At 48.9% G+C, this 21,268-nt stretch overlaps 1 protein-coding gene across 2 annotated transcripts; it reads right to left on the reverse strand.

Annotated features, from left to right (window-relative positions):
• Nucleotides 1–1,669: 1,669 nt before the first annotated feature.
• CD83 (CD83 molecule) lies at nt 1,670–20,870 on the reverse strand. Of its 2 annotated transcripts, none has more exons than XM_047734664.1 (5): nt 20,692–20,870; nt 20,462–20,577; nt 6,519–6,729; nt 4,097–4,203; nt 1,670–2,839 (listed from the first exon to the last, which is right to left on the reverse strand). In XM_047734664.1, exons 1-5 carry the CDS (start codon nt 20,726–20,728, stop codon nt 2,714–2,716), a joined length of 597 nt encoding a protein of 198 aa, XP_047590620.1. In that variant the 5' UTR covers nt 20,729–20,870; the 3' UTR covers nt 1,670–2,713. The 2 variants fall into 2 exon arrangements, with proteins under 2 accessions (XP_047590620.1, XP_047590619.1); XM_047734663.1 differs by having other exon boundaries at nt 1,670–2,842; nt 20,692–20,865.
• Nucleotides 20,871–21,268: the final 398 nt, after the last annotated feature.

Consider the following 21,268-nt stretch of genomic DNA (forward strand, 5'->3'; position numbering starts at 1 on the left):
AAGAACAAGTATGGTCCATGATCATCTTCCTTCTCCATCAAGGCAGTTCACCCTCCTTGATAAATTCTGCCCTACTCCCCTTACCCTGCTCTCTCTTACACACACACACACACACACACACACACACACACACACACACAGAGTCTTTTCTCATTCCCAACACTAGGTGCCAAACATTGAGTCTGATTTCAAATCTCCATCACGCTTTCCGCTGGAGTCAGTTCAAGCTAATGAAGGGCAGCCCCCCTCCCTGGTCTTTCCTGAACTATAATCCCAGTGGCCACAAAGCATTCACTGCGTATTCATCCACTGAAAGCAACACGACTCCCAAGCCAATTCCTTGCTTTGTACAAAATCACTTTGTTTGTCCAAGGTTCATACTCACTGCTACCTTCTCAGCTGCCTTTTTGTTCTTTCTTGTTCTGACATTACTCTAAGGTAGACTATTTGCCAGACCCTGGGCTCAGCTTTTAGACATATTACCTCATTTAATCCTCACAGCAAACTTCTCAGGCAGATACTGTTCTTATTCTTAAAGATCTGATCTGAGGCTCAGATAGGGGAGTCTGTGGCCCAGAGTTTCACCAGTAAAACATGTTGAAGCTGGGCTTCAAACCCGGCTGAGCAGAGAGTTCGTGATTACCAGGCCAGTGGTCTCCCCAGCACTTCTGGAAAAGCATTTAAGAATGGACTTGATTCCTCTGAAAGGGAATCTACAGCCTCTACAGACATTTTATGAGCATTCATCTTTATAAAGAGCCACTTTCCAAAAAGGATTCACCTGTGATACTTTTACAACTATTATAGCCACTCATGCTAGACTGTTCTTATCATTTTGAGGGTAATGGACCTATTTGCAAATCTTGAGTGAAACCTCAGGAATCCTAGGTGTGGAGCCCCTGACTGTCCACATCCTTCTGAAGTCAAGACCCTCCTTCTTTCCATGCCCCCAGCCCTCACCAGCAGTCACGCATGTGGTCCAGCTGATGGTAGACATCCTGGTGGCAAGGCAGCTAGAAGATGGATATTCCAGGCATCTTTGGGCACAAGTGGGTGCTGTTTTGTAGGGGTCTGCCAGCCGTAAACACCCTCCCCCTCAGAGGCAGGGCTCAGCCACTGTTACATCTCCAGAATTTCATCTTGAGTTCTAGTTCTCAAACTAGTTTACAGACATCCAAGCACTGATCCCAATGTTTTAGGAGTAGTTTGAAATCCAAAAAAGAAAAACGCTCCCTATTCACATGCAGTCACTTCATGACATGAAGGGTATGACAAAGAAACAAGAACACAGAATTATCTCCGCTTCCCTCTGACCCCCTAATATCAGTGTGGGCTGTGCACACGCTACTAATGGGATAAGATCTCTTTGGAAAGCAAACTGGGAAAGGGCCAAGTTTGATAAAAGAAATGCGGCAACTGTCAAAATGTCAATGTAACATTTTGTGGACTCCCTTCTCCCCATGGCCCAGGGGTTTCTGGGCGTCCATATCTTGAAGTACTATTGGCTGCTGTGTCACTGACCTGGCCTCCTCACTTCCCCAAAATAACTCACAGTTATTTTGTGGTCTTATTTGCGGCCTTCTTTGTTCAGAATGCTGGAAAACATGAAAAGTGAAAGCTATTTTCTCATGCCCAGAAGACCACTGTAATAACAAGGATAATGACCCAATGGAGCTTCAAATTTTTATAGTGCTTTATGCTTTTCCAAAGCATTTTCACATACATTATTGCAATCAACTCAGACAACAACCTTTCGGTTTACAACTGAGAAAGGAGTAATCATGAGGACCCTGTTCAAGATCATACAGCCAGGTAGTGAGACGACTGGGGCTAGAAGCCAGATTGCATGACTGGGCCAGCATCTCCAGCCTGTCATCACCTATCCAGCTGTCCCATGGTCATGCCCTCTGACATCTGTGACCTCTCACTCACTCTCCATACTGAGGTCACTTGTCCATCAGCCCTGACACCTAACTATACCTGTAGATTCCAAAAGGAGAACAAAAGACAAATCCTTCTTTGACGGGTATCTATGGATATAAAAATAAACATAGCACTCTTCTTTATTGCTCTTTTATGGGTGTCTTTCCCAGATGAAAAGGCCCCATTTGAGAACAGTTCATCAACTTGTTATTTCTATGTACACACAATACTCCTTCGTAATAGCAGAGGCTTCACACTGGGAAATTGTTTGCTAAATATTCCCCACTGTCTCACAATTTGGCCTGTCAATTTCTCCCAGATATAAACCATCTGGGCTGGTGCAAGAAAACACAGCAAATTCAAAGAGATGTTTCCCAGATGTGCAGAGGACAGTGGTCCTGAAAAGTCTGTCACAGGGCCGGCTCCAGGCATCCGTATTTCCCAAGATCCCTTTCCAACTGCGTCCCACCATAGCTTGTACCTGACTGAAAAGAGTTCCAAGAGGTTGACCAGATAGCTGAGGAACATGCTAGGGAAGGTAGCTGTGGAGCTACAGAACCGGGGACTTCCTGCAGGTGGCCCCACACTACGTGTTCACATAATAGTTTCCCAAGTCCTGCTCACAAAAAAGTGGGCTGGGATCCGCTGTCATGGGTTTCAGAAGGACATCCTTTCCCAGGCAGGATGCTTTCTTCGGTGTGGGGCTCATTCTTCTCTTGTCCTGTGGGACGTCCCGGCATACCACTGAGCCTTCTTCGACTTTAGGAAATACAACGGGCAGAAATCCTGCTCATACTGTTTCCATCTTGGGAAGAGTCACTGGCTCCAAATGTTTCTGTGGGGAGGTGACTGGAAGAAACGCTCGTTCCATGACAGGCTTAGAAAAATCTGGGAAAATACTCTGTTGTTGTGCAAACTTCTGAAAAATAAAAGGTAAGTTGAGAGATGAATAATCGGGAAAATGCATCGTTCCCTAAGAGCGGGCTCGCCAACTCACTCTGGCAGCCTCGTTCAGTCTACAAGTGGGCTCCTACTGTTTCACTGGCAACTCCAAACTGGAGTCATGAGATGCCCTGACTACAGACTGAGGTCATTTTCAGCCCCTATGGTTAGTTATCTTCAGCGAAAATCAGTGCCCACCGAGACAGGAATTTGCCTGCAAAAAACTAAAGTCACTCAATTTTAAAATTTGCACTCCAGTAATTCTATCTTGTGCACAAATAACTCTAACAATCAAATCATAAGCTCCTTGAGAGCAAGAGCTATGTCCTATAACCTGTTTATGTCCCCTATCAGTGCCTAGCTTAATGCCTGTATACAGTAGGTGCTTACTGGATTGGCTGATGTCCCAAAATAGCACCCAAGAGATGAGTTTATGGCCAGAGAGGCAAGGAAGTGAATGGAGGGGGCCAGTGAGTGACAAGAACTGGCCCTGGGATAGCTCTTGGGTGAGCTCTGTCCTGGTCCCCAAGTAGCCAGTCCTTCCTGATGCTATTGTGACCTATGGGACAGAGTGCTTCCTAGTGGGCCCGGCCCAGAGCTGGCCTTGCTCCCCTACAACTCTGGTCAATCCAGGTGCACAGCCATGTGGAAAGAGGGTCAGGGTCTTGAAGGTGGAGAGCCTGCTACCAACGGCTCAAGGGCATGTCAAGGACACTTAAGCCCTGGCCAGCCATCTTTCACACCAGGACACTCCCTGTATGCCCCACTGCCCTGGGTTCTCAGGGTTAATTCTCAAAGAGTGGGTAGAAGGTCTGAAAATATAAGAGAAGAGAACCCGCTCAGAAGAAGCAGTTCAAGGTCAGGAGAAGGAAACTAGTCTACCACCGTTGACTACCCAGGATCACTAACCTATGGCAAGAGTGGTGCTTTGCCCCGGGATGGTGGAAGGCTGCTGCTGCACTGTCCACCACTGTTCCCACCCGGACCTTCTCAAACCAGCCTCGCATGCCTTGCTTTGTTTTCTCCTCCTGGTGCTCTGCGCAGGGCAAGCAGATTGAAAACAAGCCTGGCGCTTCCCACAGTGACCTCACAGTGCGGGCGCCTTGGCAGGTGCAGGGTTCAGAGAACATCTCTCGCCACCATTAAGTGATCCACAGTCTACAGAATATATTCGGATTGGTGGCCCGGCCTGTCTTTCCATCATCATCGGAGTTTTTAAAAAGATACTTACACAAGTGAAAATAATGAGTGTTAAGTAGAAGACGGCCAGCGCCAACAGCAGCGCAATCTCAGCTCGGTATTTCTGAAAAGTGTCCTCTTTGCGTTCCTTAGGGCACCCTTAAACAAAACGTGAGTGAAATGTGAGGCCATTGAACAGGACTTTCTGACCACGATGAAAAGCTGAGAATGCTTCGCACTGGCTTTCTGCGAGTCCTACTTGTCTCCCACTCCTAACCTCACGCCTGCGCCATCGGGAAGAAGAGTGCGAGCGACAGCGGTGACAGCAGTGACCGTGGCGGCTGGCGCTCACTCGCACCTGTGCCTGGCCGAGTGCAACGGGCCTGGCCTACAGATCTCACTCAAGCTTTGGAGGCAGGTGGGAGCATCTCTATCTTACAGATGGAAGGGTCGGGCTTCAGAGAAGCTGAGGGAGTAAGGCGGGTGGCAGGGCCGGGAGTCCGGGCCAGACTGGCCCCGTTGCCCATCTGCCTCCATTACAGAGGCCGGGCCTCTCCTGGCTTCTCTGATGTCTTCGCACCAGATGCCGCACCATTTGTGGAGCTGTGTGTGATCTGTCTAGCTTCTTCGGTGCTGTGGGGAATGCTAGGTGTTCTGCCGTTGGGAGGACCGGGGGATGAAGGAAGAAGGCAGACGAGCTGCCCGGCTGGTGGTGACAAAGTCACACGTTTCTGTAGAATCATGAGACTCCTCAGCCGAGGCCAGCAGCCAAGGTGAGCCAAGGGGCTCCCCCGAGGGCTGCCGAGGGCTGCCAAAGGCTGTGGCTGCAGCACTTGGGGACGCCAAGGGGTCGGCAGGAACAGCCAGACCTTCTGCCCAGGAGGAGACATGGACGGGACAACCTCTCCTTGCTGAGACGTGACAGCCGATGTGTGCTGAATCTGCTGGAAGGCCCAGGCAGGGGCAGGTGGAGTGCAGATGATTGGGGAGGTCCTCCCCCAGGGCCAGGGTTTGCTGGCAACCCCTAAGGCTGGATTCAACATCTCACAAGTGGCAATAGAGGTGGGATCTCGCCAGGGTCTGGGACTAAAGAAAAGAAAGGTAGAGAGCCATCGTCTTAATGGTGCCTAACCTTTATCTGGCACTCAGGCACAAAACATTTGAGTACAATATTGCCTTCATCCATCACCATAAGCGCATGTTGGAGAGGCGAGGGCCCCCGTTTCAGGGATGAGAGGACTGCGTTTGGCCCAAGGTCACACACTAACGAGCAGCCCTGCTCCTAACGGAACCAGATCCAAGGGACACTCCAGCTAAGTTGCAGGCAACGCAGCCGTTGGGAGAGGAGAGGAAAGCAGCTGTTCTCCTGTTTCTCTGGGCTCCGCGCACCACACGACATGCCTCCTCTCTCTGCTCTCCCTCGGGCACTCGTGTGACCGTGAATATTCACGCACAGCCCACTGTGTGATGGCCACCGCAGAGACCAGCACAGAGTGGGTCGTGTTAGAGGTAGCAGGCGCACGAAGGTCAACAGAGCAGCATAAGGGGCTCGAGACTGAGAAGGGCATAAGGAGAAAGAGAGAGAGAGTGTGTGTGTGTGTGAGAGAGAGAGAGAGAGAGAGAGAGAGAGAGACAGTGAACCAAATCCAAACACTGAGCCCTACACGGCATCCTGGTCTTGTGAAAAAAGGAATATCCTCTTGAGTCAGATTCCTTTCACATTCCTAATAAAAGGGAAAAGTTATTCTGGTGCAAAGATCAGGAAACTCTTTGACAACAGCATTTTTCTCATTTCAAGCCTCCACCCCTAATAAGCGCTGGGCACAAGTCAGATGTGAAGCATATTTTAAGCTCCATAAAGAAAAAGTATGGGAAAAAAATCCAAAGAGACAATCCTCGTACTGGAGCTCCAGTCTTGGTATTACCGCATAGAGCAAAAATGTGTGCTCTGTCCCTGGGACGGTATTTGCTCACGTGTCCTTTTTCTTCAGCCCTAGGTGAGGTGTGGGGCAAAGCATCACGGTAAAGGGGAGGGAAATGCTGTTCTCATGGTAAAAAGGTGGCAACAAGACGCAGCCCCCTTAGTCCAGGTTAGAAAGGCCCGAAAGGCGGAACATAGCCGCCTGATGCGTTCAGGACTTCACGGGTTTTCCATCCTCCAAAAATTAGTCTTGGATACTTCCGATTTGCTTCAAAGGGCTCTCGTAGGGATACACAACACCCAGATTCATGGTTTGGCTACATTTGGTATCTAGCTATCCGACTAGGGTAGATCTGTCTTTAGAAGGAAGGGAGGGAGGGAGGGAAGGAAGGAGCAGAGAAGGTTATGTCATTCTTGTAGGAGAATTTAGCTTTCAGCCATGGATGCGACCCAAACCTCCCAGTCAGACTCCAGTCGGGAGGACAGGTTTTTGGACCTACTGCAAGTGCCCATGCGTTTTGCAAGGAGGAAACAGGGGCAGCAGGTCACTCACCTGTCACTTTCAAGATCACGGTGCCACTTTGATTTCTCTGCCCATCCAGCTCCTCCACCGTGCACCTGTATGTCCCCGCGTGGCAGTGGCTAGTGTTCCGGATCTTCAAGTAGAGCCCTTCCCCGGAGGCTTCTAAGAAGGCTTCTTTCTGCCGGTGGGACCCCAGACCCTCCTGGAGCACCTCCATCCTCTCCTCACCACCCTCCGTCAGCTGTCGAAAAAGAGTCACACTTCATCACACCGTGACACAGCCTGCACACACGCCCCACGCCCCCACCACCATCAAGGTTCTGCCTCCTGTTTTCATAACATTCATCCTCAGATAGTTTTTTTAAAACAAAATATTATGCATGTGTGGCCTTCAGGGGAGGAGGAGAAAAATCTATGAAAATTCTTTCAGACTCTATCTTTGCTGGGACAAGGTGAGGCCTGCCTTTCGTGAAGCCGTGTAACCCAGCTTCCAGCCTCCGCGAAGGACAGAGCAGTGCCGCGGACAAGAACGACCACCGGACAAGGGTGACGCGCGGAAGCGCATGAATCACTTTGAGTCCCAGAGCGGACGGCTCTGTATGAAACATTCTCTTGTTTCCTTCCAATACCAGCTCCCCCACTGAATGACTCCTAGCATCTCGGCCCTTCATCTAAATGTTCCTAAGCTGGGGCGGCTCAGTGGACAGCAGGGGGGCGCCTGAGCCAGGCCTCCTAGAAATGGACACTGCGTCCTTCCAACCGTGGTGTGCGCGGGGCCCCCGCGGGACATCACGGGGGACACCGTGCTGAGCCTCCAGCGGGGCACGAGGGCGCAGCCGCCACCCCGTGTGCAGACGGGCTGTGTCAGATGGCGCGCGGAAGGACCCTGACTGCCGTGATCATCGTCCCCGCCCAGAGAGGCCGAGGAGTCCAGCCCCGCTGATGGGGTGGCCCTCCCTCCCTGAACTGTCTCCGGGGTCCGGTTGGTGGCGTCTTTGCATCTTCTATTTACTTCCAAGGTTAGGCGACCACCCTATTCCCCCACGGAGAGTTTGCGTTTCCCGGATGAGCTTGCCCGCCGCTCCCCCACGGAAATGTTTTCAAGCTTCCAAAACTGATGGACACAAACGGGAAGGCCAGTCACTGTTGTCCGCGCTCAGGGGGGCACCCTGCCCTGGGTCCGACGGCCGGGCCGGCATGGAGCCTGCGCCTTGGTGGCACTCCTTCCCTGCCCCAGTGCTGGGACAGCACCCTGAGCCACCTCCGGGAAAGACCTGAGGGTCAGCAGTGTTCCCCGCCCTTGCGTCACCTGCCTTTCCCTGTGTGTCACCTGCGCCGGGAGCTGGCAGCTCCTCTCCCGCTGGCTGTGGGGGAGCCAGTGCGGGCACCACAGGGGCCAAGGAATCGGGGCGGCGCCCAGGGAGGCAGGGGCTGTGCGGGAAAGGACACACACACAACCCTGCACGCACGCTGTACACACCCACTACACACGGGCACATGCACCACACACTACACACCACACATGCGCCACACACTACACAGTGGTACACACGCCACACGCCACACACTACACACACGCCACACACTACACACACGCTGTACACATACTACACACTACACACATGCCTCATACACATCACATACTACACACTATACACAGTCTATACACACACCACACACTACACTACAAACATGCTGCAAACACACTACACACATGCATTCAGCCCCACAATACACACACAGATATGACACACATACTACACACAGCACATACACAACACACACACTACACACACACTTCACACACCACACACATTACACCCACACACACTGCGCACACAATACACACACTATACAAACTATGCACATAATATACATACATACAGCACACATGAGCTACACACACAGACTACACGCACACCACACACTCCCCGCACGCTCGCTGGCTTCTGCTGCATTCACTAAATGAGGGGACGCACCGGGAGGCAGACTGAAAGCCCGGCTGCAGGCTCGTTAGCATGCTGCGGAGCGGGCTGCAGGGACATCTGGTGGCAGATTTACCACTCCGGCAAGAAACCCGCTCCACTCACTGCCCCCTCACAGGCTGAGAGGAACGGCTCTGCTCAGGCAGTCTCTGGAAGTAAATCCCACTTCTTGACGGTTCTTCCTGTGTTGAAAGATTCCTCCCTAAATCATCAGGGGTCTGCAGACTGGGGCCCTCAGATGATCAAAAATAAGGCAAAATACAAGGGGTGCCCAAGGAAACTTAGGGGAACTCAAGCCACATAACTGATTCTGGAATACATCAACTTGAGCCCAGTTTTTCTCTTTTCAAGCCTAATTAAACCACAAACTGCAGCCTCATCGTGTACTCAACGCCTGCCCCCTCCCCCGCGCCTGGCAGAGGGGTTTCCTCCTACCAGGCTTTTGAGGGGCAGGTGCCCAGGACCCTCCAGGGACCATGTGTCCCGAGAGCTGCCCTCACACATCCACACCGCCACTTGGAAGGAACACAGCCCCGTCTCTGCTGCTTCCATGTCTCCCCCACCCTTATTTTCTGAATTAACCTCCAAATGCATCAGCTCAATTTATTTCTGATAGATTTCTTGCTAGAAATCCTGCATCTGAAACAACAGAAACTTGGTCGCAACAATCATTTTGAGATTATCTATCTCTGGTTTTCTCCTGGGGAGCCTCTGGTCCCATCCAGTGACCCCTCCCTCAAATCAGAAAGAACCATCTGAAAGTCAAGATCAAAACCACGGAGCCCTCTGGAGGGGGAAGAACCAAACTACTTCGGTTATGTACAGAAAGGTGGCCCTATTATCCTGCTGCTGCCGCTAAACCCCGTTGGAGCGAGTGTGTGCAAGTGACCAGAACGGACTGGCGGCGGCCTTCCCCTACCTGCAGAAAAGAATTCACTTTAAAAATCAGCAGTAACTACAGCGAAGGCGTTTATTCGATGGTCAGATTTCCATGGGCCTACGGCAAAACCTCCAGTGGGCCTCTAGTTATTTTCAAAGGGCAGAACAAAGGCCGAGTGAGAGAGCATGAGAAAGACAGAGGAAAGAAGTAGGGAAAAGGCAAAACAAAGAACCCCAAAGCAACCTGCAGAATTTTGATTTACTGACCCATCACAGCCATCCGAGGGGTCATGGCAAAATACCTCAACTCTCATGGGGCCGGCCATCTTCCAATGGCCTCTTCCTGGGTCTTCCTGAATGACCCAGAAAACTGAGCAGACAACCGGCTGAACTTGGGAACTCCTGCCAAAGTCACAAGCAGCGGTCTTTGCCTGATGACCAATATAACAAAAGGAGCCTTCTGTGCACCTGGAAATGTTTCAGAACACTCCCTCTCGCTTCAAGCTGTAGGTACACACAACGCCTCGTCCCCCTTCTTTATGCCATTTCAAGACCGATCTCACGTGACTCCATCTGGGGATTCTGGGATTTGCCTACAGCTGCAAAAATAGCTGTCGATTTTATGTTCACATCGCATGCTCAAAATGCAAGCAGGTACCAGCAATACCAAGAGACTTTTTATCCAAAAGTTCAAATCATTAACTTCAGTTCTGTGACCAAGCAGCTATCAGGTGAGTCCACTGTGGCAAAAGCAGCACCGTTCAAGAACCAAAGAATTTCAGAAAGACGGAAACAAAGCAACCAGCAAAGGGGCCATCCTCAACTTGGCTTTGTTTTATGAGTTCTTATAAACATCTGAGCTGACTCAAAATCAACCACTGGCAAAGAACGGCTCTTTAAACATTCCAAATCCAAACGCGTTTCATTGCTTCTCTGCAAAAGCATTTTAGGAAATAGTAATTTATAACAAAAGGAACCCTCGGATTCATTCACAGCCAAGCATAATTGATGGGGACTATTTAATGCGTACTTTACAAAGCTAATATTGTAGTGTGCTAAACCACAACACGATTTGGGCAAATTAATTCCTCAAAACAGTCATCCCAATTATGTTTTAAAAATCCACGCTCCTTGCACTAACTCTTATGCTGACAATTCTATATTTTTTATTGGATTAGAGAAGGGTAAAATACAAGATAATTCATTTTCAGAAAGCCAAGGAACATTTGATTTGTCTCAAGGCCCTCGGTGTGATTAAATAATTTAAGTAACATATTCTTTCTCTAAAATGGAGATTTTACCTTAAGGAAACCACAAGGCCCAAATTAAATAAACTCTTTAATTTGACGAATACTAAAGGAAACAAATACAAGTATTAATTTTAAGGGCATGTGAATTAAGTGTTTATTTTAATGATGGACAAATTTAAACTAGAATAAAAGAAATCAAATAACGAATTAATATGTTGGAAGTTGAACTGATATTTCAGTCAAAAATCTTATTATTGTGAAAAGTTATTTTTTCAGTTTAAATAATTTTATCCAATAACCATATTTGAATATAAGAGGGCAAATAGTTCCATGCCTGCTGCAAAGAGAGAATTTTGATCACAAATTTGGAATTCAAATTTATCATACATGAGATCTATTAAGAATGTGATAGAAAACTAAAAGAAAAGGAAGAGAGCTTTTTGAGAAGCAAAATGTGTGTGCTTCTATATACATTTAAATATTTAATCCAACAATTTGATTAAACATATTTAAAGGTATGGACTTTATGTATTTAAAGGTGGTATGAAAGTAATCTGATATATTCCAATCACATTAACAGCTTTTTCTTTATTGCATTTCTCATGCACTAACTTTCATGTACCTTGGTTTCTAACTCAATTAAAGTGCCAATATAATCCTCATTCATCATAAAAACAGCTCTTTATAATGTGCAAAATAGTTTTGCTCGGAGGTTGATGTCATAATGAGGGCAGAATGTATGCGCATTAACATCGTTTTTTTCTAAGTGTAGTTTTATTGGAAAAATGATTTTCCACTTTGAAATTTACTGGGTCTAACAGACAGAGCTGAATTTATGGCTGCTAAGAGAGTTATGCGTATGGCAGAGACAACGAAATTAAGAGCACAGGCTTTGGAGTCGAACAGACCTGGAAGCAAAGCCCAGCCCCACCGAAGCTCACTCCGCTCTTGGCCAACTGAACCGGCAGCTCCTGTCTGCTCTGGGGACACGGGGGTCATTGTAACTCACCAGGGCGGTGTGAAGACACCCGTGATGATGGGCATGTGTCGTAGGGCTGTCCATCAGCCCTGCAGCCATCTGTCCATCACACAGAGAGCCCTAAATGTGTTACCACTCTCTCTCCTTTTCCCAGCCCACATTTCATTCAGCATTCTCAATAGCTCCCGGCTCACTGGAATTATTCAAAAGGCATTTGCCAAGTGAACGGGCAACGTTTAGAGAAAATGAGGGAGTTACAAGGGCACTGGCTTTGGAATCGAAGGCCCAGAGTGCAGATTCGTGGTCCATGAGCTGGGTCATCTTCAGTAAAGCACCTCATCTCTGAGTCTCATTTCCCCACCTGTGACTCTCTTACTTGCTACGGGAAGCTATTTTAAGTATCCAAAGCGAAAACACATGAAAGTGCTTTACAATGGGTAACATTGGTCGTAGAAGTTGTTCTACCTGATAGCTTTCCACTCTATCCATGCGCTCCATCATTCTTTACTGCTGATTACTTCCTGTTTCCTCCCTGGCAAAGTTGTTCTAGAAGTCCCAACCTCTGCTTGAAAGAGAAATTGTTTTTCAACCCACGATGCATCCAAGATATCCACAACGTTCTGAATTTACAAAAGCATCACGGTAATAAATGCTGCAAAATCTTTTGAAACTGGGATTTGCCCTTTTCTTGTTCACGCCAAGCGTCCCTTCTTCCATCTGCATCTTCTGGGTCCTGCGGGACCTGGAAGGGGCAGTCTTAGGAGCACTGATCACAGCCTCCCGAGATCTTGACACCTGGTTCTAGAGGAGGCACACGTAACTCAGCCCTGACATCTGGGACCAGAGAGACTGGCTCCGATGGCCATGTGACCCAATCAAAGCCACTTAAATATAATCAGACATATGCTGAAATATGAGAAGAGAGGCACAATATTTTCCTTTGCACGTGATCCTGAGAGGGTCCGCAAGACTGCGGTTACCAGCCACTGTCTCCCCGCCATGTGGATGGAGGCTGATGACAAAACCAATATGAGGAAAGGAAGAGTTGAGGGACAGAAAGACGCCAAGCCCTGGGGATAGTCACGAACCTCTAAATCCAGCTGTATTTGTTGCCGACCCTGCCATAACAAAGTGCAACACTGAGCCCCTTAAAATAACAGAAATGTATTTTCTCAGCACCCTCGTGCACAGTTGGTGGGAATGCAAACTTGTGCAACCACCGTGGAAAACAGTATGGAGATGCCTCGAGAAATTAAACATAGAGCTACCCTATGATCCAGTGATTCCACTACCGGGTAGTTACCCAGAGAAGATGAAAAGACTAATTTGAAGAGATGTATGCCTCCCTATGTTTACTATAGCATTATTTACAATAGCCAAACTACGGAGGCAGCCCCAGCGTCCACTGATGGATGAATGAATAAAGCAGTTATGGGGTGGGTGTGTGTGTTACATATACACATACATACACACACACACACACAATGGAATATTATCAACCATAAAAAAGAATGAGATCTTAAGTCAAGCAGAGAGAGTCAATTATCATATGGTTTCACTTATTTGTGGAGCATAACAAATAGCATGGAGGACAAGGGGAGATGGAGAGGAGAAGGGAGTTGAGGGAAATTGGAAGGGGAGGTGAACCATGAGAGACTATGGACTCTGAAAAACGATCTGAGAATTTTGAAGGGGTGGGGGGTGGGAGGTTGGGGGCACCAGGTGGTGGGTATTGTAGAGGGCACGGATTGCATGGAGCACTGGGTGTGGTGCAAAAATAATGAATACTGTTATGCTGAAAAAATAAAAAAAAATTAAAAAAAAAAAAAAAGAATGAGATCTTACCATTTGCAACAATGTAGATGGAACTAGAGGGTATTATGCTCAGTGAAATAAGTCACTCAGAGAAAGACGAATACCATACAATTTCACTAAGAAGTGGAATTTAAGGAACAAAATGAATGAACAAAGGGGAAAAAAAAGACAAACAAAAACCAGACTTAACTCTAGAGAACAAACTGATGGTGACCGGAGGAAAGGCGGGTGGGGGATGGGCGAATTAGGTGAAGGGGATGAAGAACGCTGAGTCACGTACAGAATTGTTGAATTGTTATACTGTACATGAGAAACTAACAGGACACCATGGGATAGCTATACTGGAATTAAATTTTTTTAATAAAATTTTAAAAAATAAATGTGTTTTCTCGCAGTTCTGGAGGCCAAAAACCCAGAAGCGAGGGGCTGGCAGGGCCATGTTCTCTCTGAAGTTTCCAGGGGAAAATCTGATTCATGCCCCATTCCTGAAGCTTCTGGTGTTTGCCAGACATCCTTGTCATTCCTTGGCTTGCGGACGCATCCCGCCAGTCTCTGCCTCCGCCTTCATACGGTGTTCTCCCTGTGTGTCTATGTCAGTAGCTCTGTTTTCTCTTCTTATAAGGACACCAGGCATTAGATTAGGACCCACCCTAACTCAGTATGACCTCGCTTTAAATTGATGACTTTTTAACTGATGACTTCTGCAAAGACCCCATTTCCATATAAGGTCACATTTGCAGATACCGGGGATAATCTTCCTGTGGGACACGATTCAATTTCAAGTGTGAATTACAGTTTTAAAGTTTTTTTTTTTCCATTTCAACTATATAAACCAATATATTCCCTTTACTTGAAGCGAGTGTTGGTTGGATTACAATGCTTCGCAACTGAAAAGGGTCCTCACCGATAAGGACAGCTCAAACTGCCCCATAAATTAATGTGACATGGAGGGAGGTCTCTCCACATGGCTTCAGCTTATAGACCAGTCCCTTGTCCCCTGAACTCACATACGTGCCTCTCCTCCAGACCTAATCTGATTCAGAATGCTTGTGCTCCAGAACTGGCCCAGAGTATCTGATTATGAATTGCTTATGGCAACTGGCACCCTGCTTTTCCCGTGGGCTTTCCCCACCCGGACCTATAATCCTAATGAACTACCCCCTCTTCTGGAATCTCTTGTCTCCTAGAGATTTGGGACAAGAACATGCAGTAGACTGGTTGGGGTTCCACAAAACGCCAAGTGACAGAAATAAGCCTTGGGTTCCCAAGTCTGAAGATTATGCAAACAATTTCAGATGAAGAAACCCTTTTTAAGGTAATGAATCTCTTTTTAACCCTACTCTATGCTAAACCTTCTCTTACATCACTGAGACCTTCTCCTAACTTCCTCTTCTTTGTGTAGTGACATAACCAAATACAGAAGTAAGATAATACTGTTTCTCACATGACCTAGGTTCCCCCTTTTACTCATGGAAAACAAGGTTTTGATTTCTTTGTTTAATCCCCAGCTGCCTTCTTCCTCCTACAGTAAGACCGGAGCAACTTTGCTCTGATTTGTCACTGTCCCCAAAATCTCAGTGATGACCTGTTCGCAGCTGGCTGAGACTTGCAGAACCCCTCCGAGGCAGCCACGTGCTGTGTTGCCGACTCATTTATAGAATCGTGGGGACACAACAGGTGGCCAAGAAAGAAGGGAAGGCAAATCTCAGAAATGTGCCGAGGTCTCAGCTGAGTTGACCTGATTGGATTTTGCTGCAGGGAGAGAACAAGGTCTCCCTCTGGGACTCAGCATCTTCCAGGATGAATCCGAGTGTGCCTTTCACCACAAGAAATATGCTCTTCTTTGCAAATATGTGTCATTAGGTCATTCTCTTTGCTTAAAAACTTTCAAAACTGCCAAAAGGAGTTCAAGCCATTATGGGCATCTGAGGTTCCTCACCATCTGGTCCCTGCCTTCTCCGTAACATCTCCCAGCCCTCTCCTGTACAATTCTCCCTAACAGATCATGGGTCATCCCACTGGTTCCCCAAAATGCTTGTGGGTTCCTTTTCCACTCCTTTGTTCAAGATGATCCTCTGGCAAAAGCTCCCCGTTGATTTTAAGATGGCCAGCATGAGGGCCAGGACTTGGAACACGCTGGGACTTTAGAAATATTGGCTAATGCAAATGTCAATACAAGAGACTTCTGAAAACCAACTTTACAGTTCTTCATGGTTTGACCCAAGCTAAAGCCCATAAAAGCAATTCAACCAGGTCAAGTAGGTGCTAATGAGGATGGCAGAACTTTCCTTTGATGCTAACACATGCATCATTTTCACATTTCAGTGTTTCAGGGCTTCTCTGTTTAAGATGAGAATGTCTCCTTCCTCTCCTAAAAACATGCTCTTCACGCTGTCTCACAGCAGATAAAATTCAAGACTCAAGGAAGTCTAGTGATCTAGTAAGTGGCACACACTAGCTCCTTCATGGGCCCATCAGCATTTGTGGCCGTGTAGATTACATCTGCCCAGACGGGTCATCAACTCCAGCCTCTGCTAAGGGATTCTGCTTTCGAGGGCTTCTTGCTTTTGGGGCGCCATCACACAAGGCAGTCGAGACGGAAAATACAACCACACTGAAAAGGAGATTTGCAACATACACGGAAGACAGCTTCATAACAGATGGAGAACAAGCAAGATCTGCGTAGGGACTATCCTTGAACTTTCGAAGCCGCTTCATGTAAGCCATTAACCAGCTCTCCGCCAGCTCTGTTAAGCCCGGAGATAGACCAGGATCTGCCCCCGCTGGGGGATCTTCTCACTATTACAAAATCAAGACTGACCTCTGAAATCAGTCTTACTTCCCCTTTCTCCCTTCCGCTGGAAATAATCTGAAAAGGGCATTTGTCTTGTGACGCGTCTCTGTCCTCACCCCCGCAATGTCATCTCCCAGGGTGACACTATATATCCTCTTTCGTTATGCATCAGCATAGGCTATCAGAGCTCCCAGCACGCTACAAGATGGCAGTGCACCTCTCTGATAAATAACCACTTGTTATCACTGGTGGTGAAATCACCATGCTCAAACACCCCATCCCTCCAAACCTAGTGCAGCTTCTGTAAAGAGACTATGACCCCACTTTTGCTCAGCATGAAGCCCAGGAGTATCTCCTTAATGGATAGGCTTACTCCTGGCCAACGTGGGATGGCACTGTGCCCTCTGATGCAAGAGGCTCGCAGCCAATGGGAGAGATGCTGGACCAAAGTCGCCTTACGTAATTGTAATTGACCACAGTCAGTTCACAACTTGAAAGGCTTAAGTCTAGCTGCTGTTCTCCTGGATATATGAATTCACATTTCTTTTTTTTTTTTAAGATTTTATTTATTTATTTGACAGACAGAGATCACAAGCAGGCAGAGAGGCAGGCAGAGAGAGAAAGCAGGTCCCTGCTAAGCAGAGAGCCCAATGTGGGGCTCGATCCCAGGACCCTGAGATCATGACCTGAGCTGAAGGCAGCAGCTTAACCCACTGAGCCACCCAGGTGCCCCTGAATTCACATTTCTATTTCTTCTCAATCATCCCCCTGCCTTAACAGGTATACGCAGGAAAGGATGAGAGGAGGACCCACGGATGGATCCCAGTTAGAAGGACACTGGTCCATGGGAATAAGAGTTGTGTTAACAGGAATTGGGCTATCTCTGCCCACTCCTCACTCCCCCTAGGACCCCTGTGCATGTCTGAATTAAGCCTCCCCTAGCCCCTCTCACTGTGCCTTTGAAACAGAGGATAAAATGGACACTGTTTCTTCCCCACTCGCCCTAATGTTACAAACGCTAATTGGATGCCCTTTGTTTTGGGTCTTTCCGCACAAGGCAAGATAAGAAACACGTGTTTTACATGGGTCCTTTGGTAATGACAAGTAATCACTGCCAATTGGATAGTGGCAGGATGCCCTATGGTGGGGGAGAACTGAGTGGTACACAGATTTTTTTTTTTAAAGATTTTATTTATTTATTTGACAGAGAGAAATCACAAGTAGGCAGAGAGGCAGGCAGAGAGAGAGAGGAGGAAGCAGGCTTCCCGCTGAGCAGAAAGCCCGATGTGGGGCTCGAACCCAGGACCTGGGATCATGACCTGAGCCGAAGGCAGCGGCTTAACCCACTGAGCCACCCAGGCGCCCAGGTACACAGAATTTTAAATAGTGAGTCATGGGGCGCCTGGGTGGCTCAGTGGGTTAAGCCTCTGCCTTCAGCTCAGGTCATGATCTCAGGGTCCTGGGATCAAGCCCCGCATTGGGCTCCCTGCTCAGCGGGGAACCAGCTTCCCCCCCCCCCCGCCTGCTGCTCTGCCTACTTGTGATCTCTCTCTCTGTCTCTGTCAAATAAATAAATAAATAAAATCTTCCAAAAAATTTTTTAAAAAATTGTGAGTCATTATAACCATAATTGTGATATGCAGAAGTCCTGTGAGAACGCGAATCAATTTGGCAGATGGTAACAACAAAACAAAACAACAACAACCCCCTCCAAGGGACCCTCTGCTTCCCCTGTCCAGCTCATAGCCCACAACTGTGCAGAGAGATCTGACAAGCCACACTAGTGATGAGGAGAAAGGTGACATGAACGAGGCTGGCTGTGGTCCTCAGGTTTACAGTCTTCCTCTTATAACCACCTCTTCAAGTCCACTGAAACGTTATGCAAGAAAGCGGTGTGGGGGAAAATGACAAGATGCTCAATCTTCTGTAAAACCAACTATTTCAGTATTTCACCACTGACCTGATTTCCAGAATACTCTACCCACTTTTGTTGTATAAACACAATAAGCACAAAAGTATAATTACTGGGCTGGAAAAGAAAAACTACTACAGAACACGCTGAGACCTGTCAAAAAGCACTTGAAGGAACAATGCATTTCGTTTTCAAGGGATCTGAATAGTTTACTGGCATCTCGAAGCTCCCCTATCCACCATGACCTGTTCACAGTTAATCTCTTTAAAAAAAAACAACAACAACAACAACAAAAAAACTATGGCATGCTTTTGCAATGACCCTATTCCATGAACCAACAGAAGAAAAGAAAGTGCCAAGAGACCATCATCTTTTTTTTTTTTTTCAACAGAGTTTGAGAGACCTTCAGGGTAAATCACGCAAGAACTATGTTCAATGAACAAGCATGTACATTATAGAATTACATCATCAGCTGACATCCAAGGAGAAGCCAAAGGTTAATTGCTATGGTTTACTGCAACATTCCAAATGGCCTTGCGCAAGAAGATTTAACTTGACAACTGTTGGAACTTCACAGTCTGAAACGCCACCTACTTGTTTCATGAGTACTTTTTAATTACTCCCTTGGAGATATTAATACTATTTTCTCTTTTAAATTCGTCTCGGGAAGGGATGGTAGTTTCACGTCCCCCGCCCACTCCCCACCTTCTTTAAGATAACTAAGTCTCTGCCTGGCTAGATGAAGAACACCTTTACTTTCTTTACCTTAAGTAACTGAGGTAGAAAACAGAGACATCAAGATAACACCTCTGAAAAGTCAGGCTGTGGAATCAGACTGCTTGGTTCAAATCCCACCCTCCTCCCTTAATCAGCTGGGTAACAGTGAGCAGGGATTCCTTCATGCCCTGAGACTCAGTTTCCTCATCTATAGAATGGGCAGGACTGATCTCTTAAGTCCACTGGAAGGACTGAAACAGATAACATAGGTAAAGATTCACCTCAGAGGCTGGTACAGAGGGAGGAGTCAAATAATCATGTTTTTACAATATTTCTGTTTAAGTGCTTTTGTTTTTACTAAAAGAACAATTTCGGAATTGCTACGTTCTCTGATCCCACTGTGAGTACAGTGGAAACGAAGTGGGAATAGTCACAAACCTACTTTCCTACAGGATACGGTGCTCCAAGGCAGCAGCAACATAGCAGGTGCCCAGAACTCATGGAGAGCCAGCCTGGATTCACTGAGCACCTTCGCAATTAGCAGGCCACCCACGGGGTGTTGTGCAGAATACAGAAAGGCAATGTCGCAGGACCGTCTGGGGAAACTGACCAGCTGGTCAGGAGATCACACACACACACACACACACACACACACACACACACAGCTGTCCCGTGCCGCCTTGCTAACTGGCCTGATGCAGCTGGGGATTCTTACAGCATCTTTTTTGGAAGACAGAAGAAAAGCCCTGTGCTCTGTGGAAGTCAGCAGATGCAGGGATTTCCTCTAAGGTCAGACAGTTCAATCAGAGCCCCTGATTAAGGCTGGGAGATCACATGCACTTGGCTCAAACTAGAGGTGCTCTTGTGGCCCTAATCTCATGTACGCAGGTGAGCAAAAGACCAGGGACCGCTTGGCTTGTCAAAGACTGCCAGAACCGCGCTCTTAAAATCTGAAAATGTTCCGGTTGAAGAGGCGTCCTTTAAAAATGCCCCAGAGCAGCTCACTTCTCTTACAGCGAGGCCGGCCGTTCCCAGATGACCCCCTTGCTGCGCCTCTCACCTCTAGGGACTGCCTGCCAGAGTGCCAGGCAGCAGGACCAGCTAGGGGCCAGGAGAACCCACCATGGGGATGGCTGACAGACGACCTCAGCAGGGAAACAAGCCGAAATCACACCGGATGATCTCTTAGTCCTTTATTCCTTCCCTCCCTGCCCCAAATCCTGGGCATCACAGTCCCCAGACATGAGAAATCAGAAATCCGGGGACAGGCCTCCTGTCTGATATCTGTATCTGCCTTCTTCGTGGCTTCCTGGCCACAACCACAGGTGGCCTCCAGAATTCATCCAAATAAGAGGGTCTCCGTGCTCCCCAAGGGGCTTATTTGGATCCTTCATTTCAGGCCACCTTTAGGGGCAGGAAGAGGATTAGGTGCTTGGGGAACAAAAATCTAATCTAATCTAATCGCCTGGTACCAAGATGCAGGGCGGGGGGTACTGGTTAAGGGAGGAATGCGGGAAGACCTGGGAGTTGGAGGCAGGCCTGCTGGGGGCCACACACAGGGTCGCCAGTCCCAGGGAGGCGGTCCCCCTCTGCCTCCGACGAAGTCGGCCGAGCCCTCGCCCGCGGGCATCGCCGCGCTTACCTTGGCCCAGAAGACTCTGTAGGGGCCCTGAGGGTCCGTGTGGACGGTGCACGGTAAGTCCGCCTCCTCGGAACAAGCCACCTTCACCTCCCGCGTCGCGGACGCCAGGCTGCAGACTGCGAGAGCGACAGAGAGAGCGGCGTGAACCAGCGAGAAGACAGGATGGGGCGGGGGGGGGGGGGTCGCCGAGAGGGGAAGGGAGGGGGCGCGACAGGCGTCTGGGGCCCTACCGCAGCTCAGGAGCAGGAGCCGGAGGCCGCGCGACATGGCTGGGGACTGCCGGCCTGGGGTGCGCTCCGCGGCGCCGCTGTCTTATACGCGCGTACAGGGACTTCCCCGGGCGCCGGCCTGGGGGAATCCCCGGCGGGCGGCGGCAGCGTGGGGCGGCCAGCCCTCCCTGGCGCCTGCCACCCGCGGGGCGCCCCCGCCCTGGCGCCGCCCCCGCGCGCGGCCCCGCCCCCGCGCGCCCCGAGTCCGCGCCGCTGCGGTGGCTGCGGGGCCGCGGCGATCGCCACCCGCGCGTGACGCGGCGTGCTTGGGCTTTGCAAACGGCCCGGGCGCGCGTGTCGGGGCCCCGCTGACCCTCCCCGCGAGCCGGAACGAGGCCCGCCCAGGGGAGGGGGCGGTCTACTCCTTCCACGACCCCAGATTCAGAGAGATGGCGCAGCTTCCCCAGTCGCCCAGCGTGGGGGTGGTGACTCCAGAGGTGAACTCGGGACTCTCTTCTCCAGATTCGATTGTAACCAGAGAGGCCTCAGGCTTCCCGCGGAACTCCGCAAGCCTAGTACGTGGCTCCCTGCCTGCTGG

Source organism: Lutra lutra, chromosome 6 (genome assembly GCF_902655055.1).
Source record: "Lutra lutra chromosome 6, mLutLut1.2, whole genome shotgun sequence".
Classification (NCBI taxonomy): domain Eukaryota; kingdom Metazoa; phylum Chordata; class Mammalia; order Carnivora; family Mustelidae; genus Lutra; species Lutra lutra.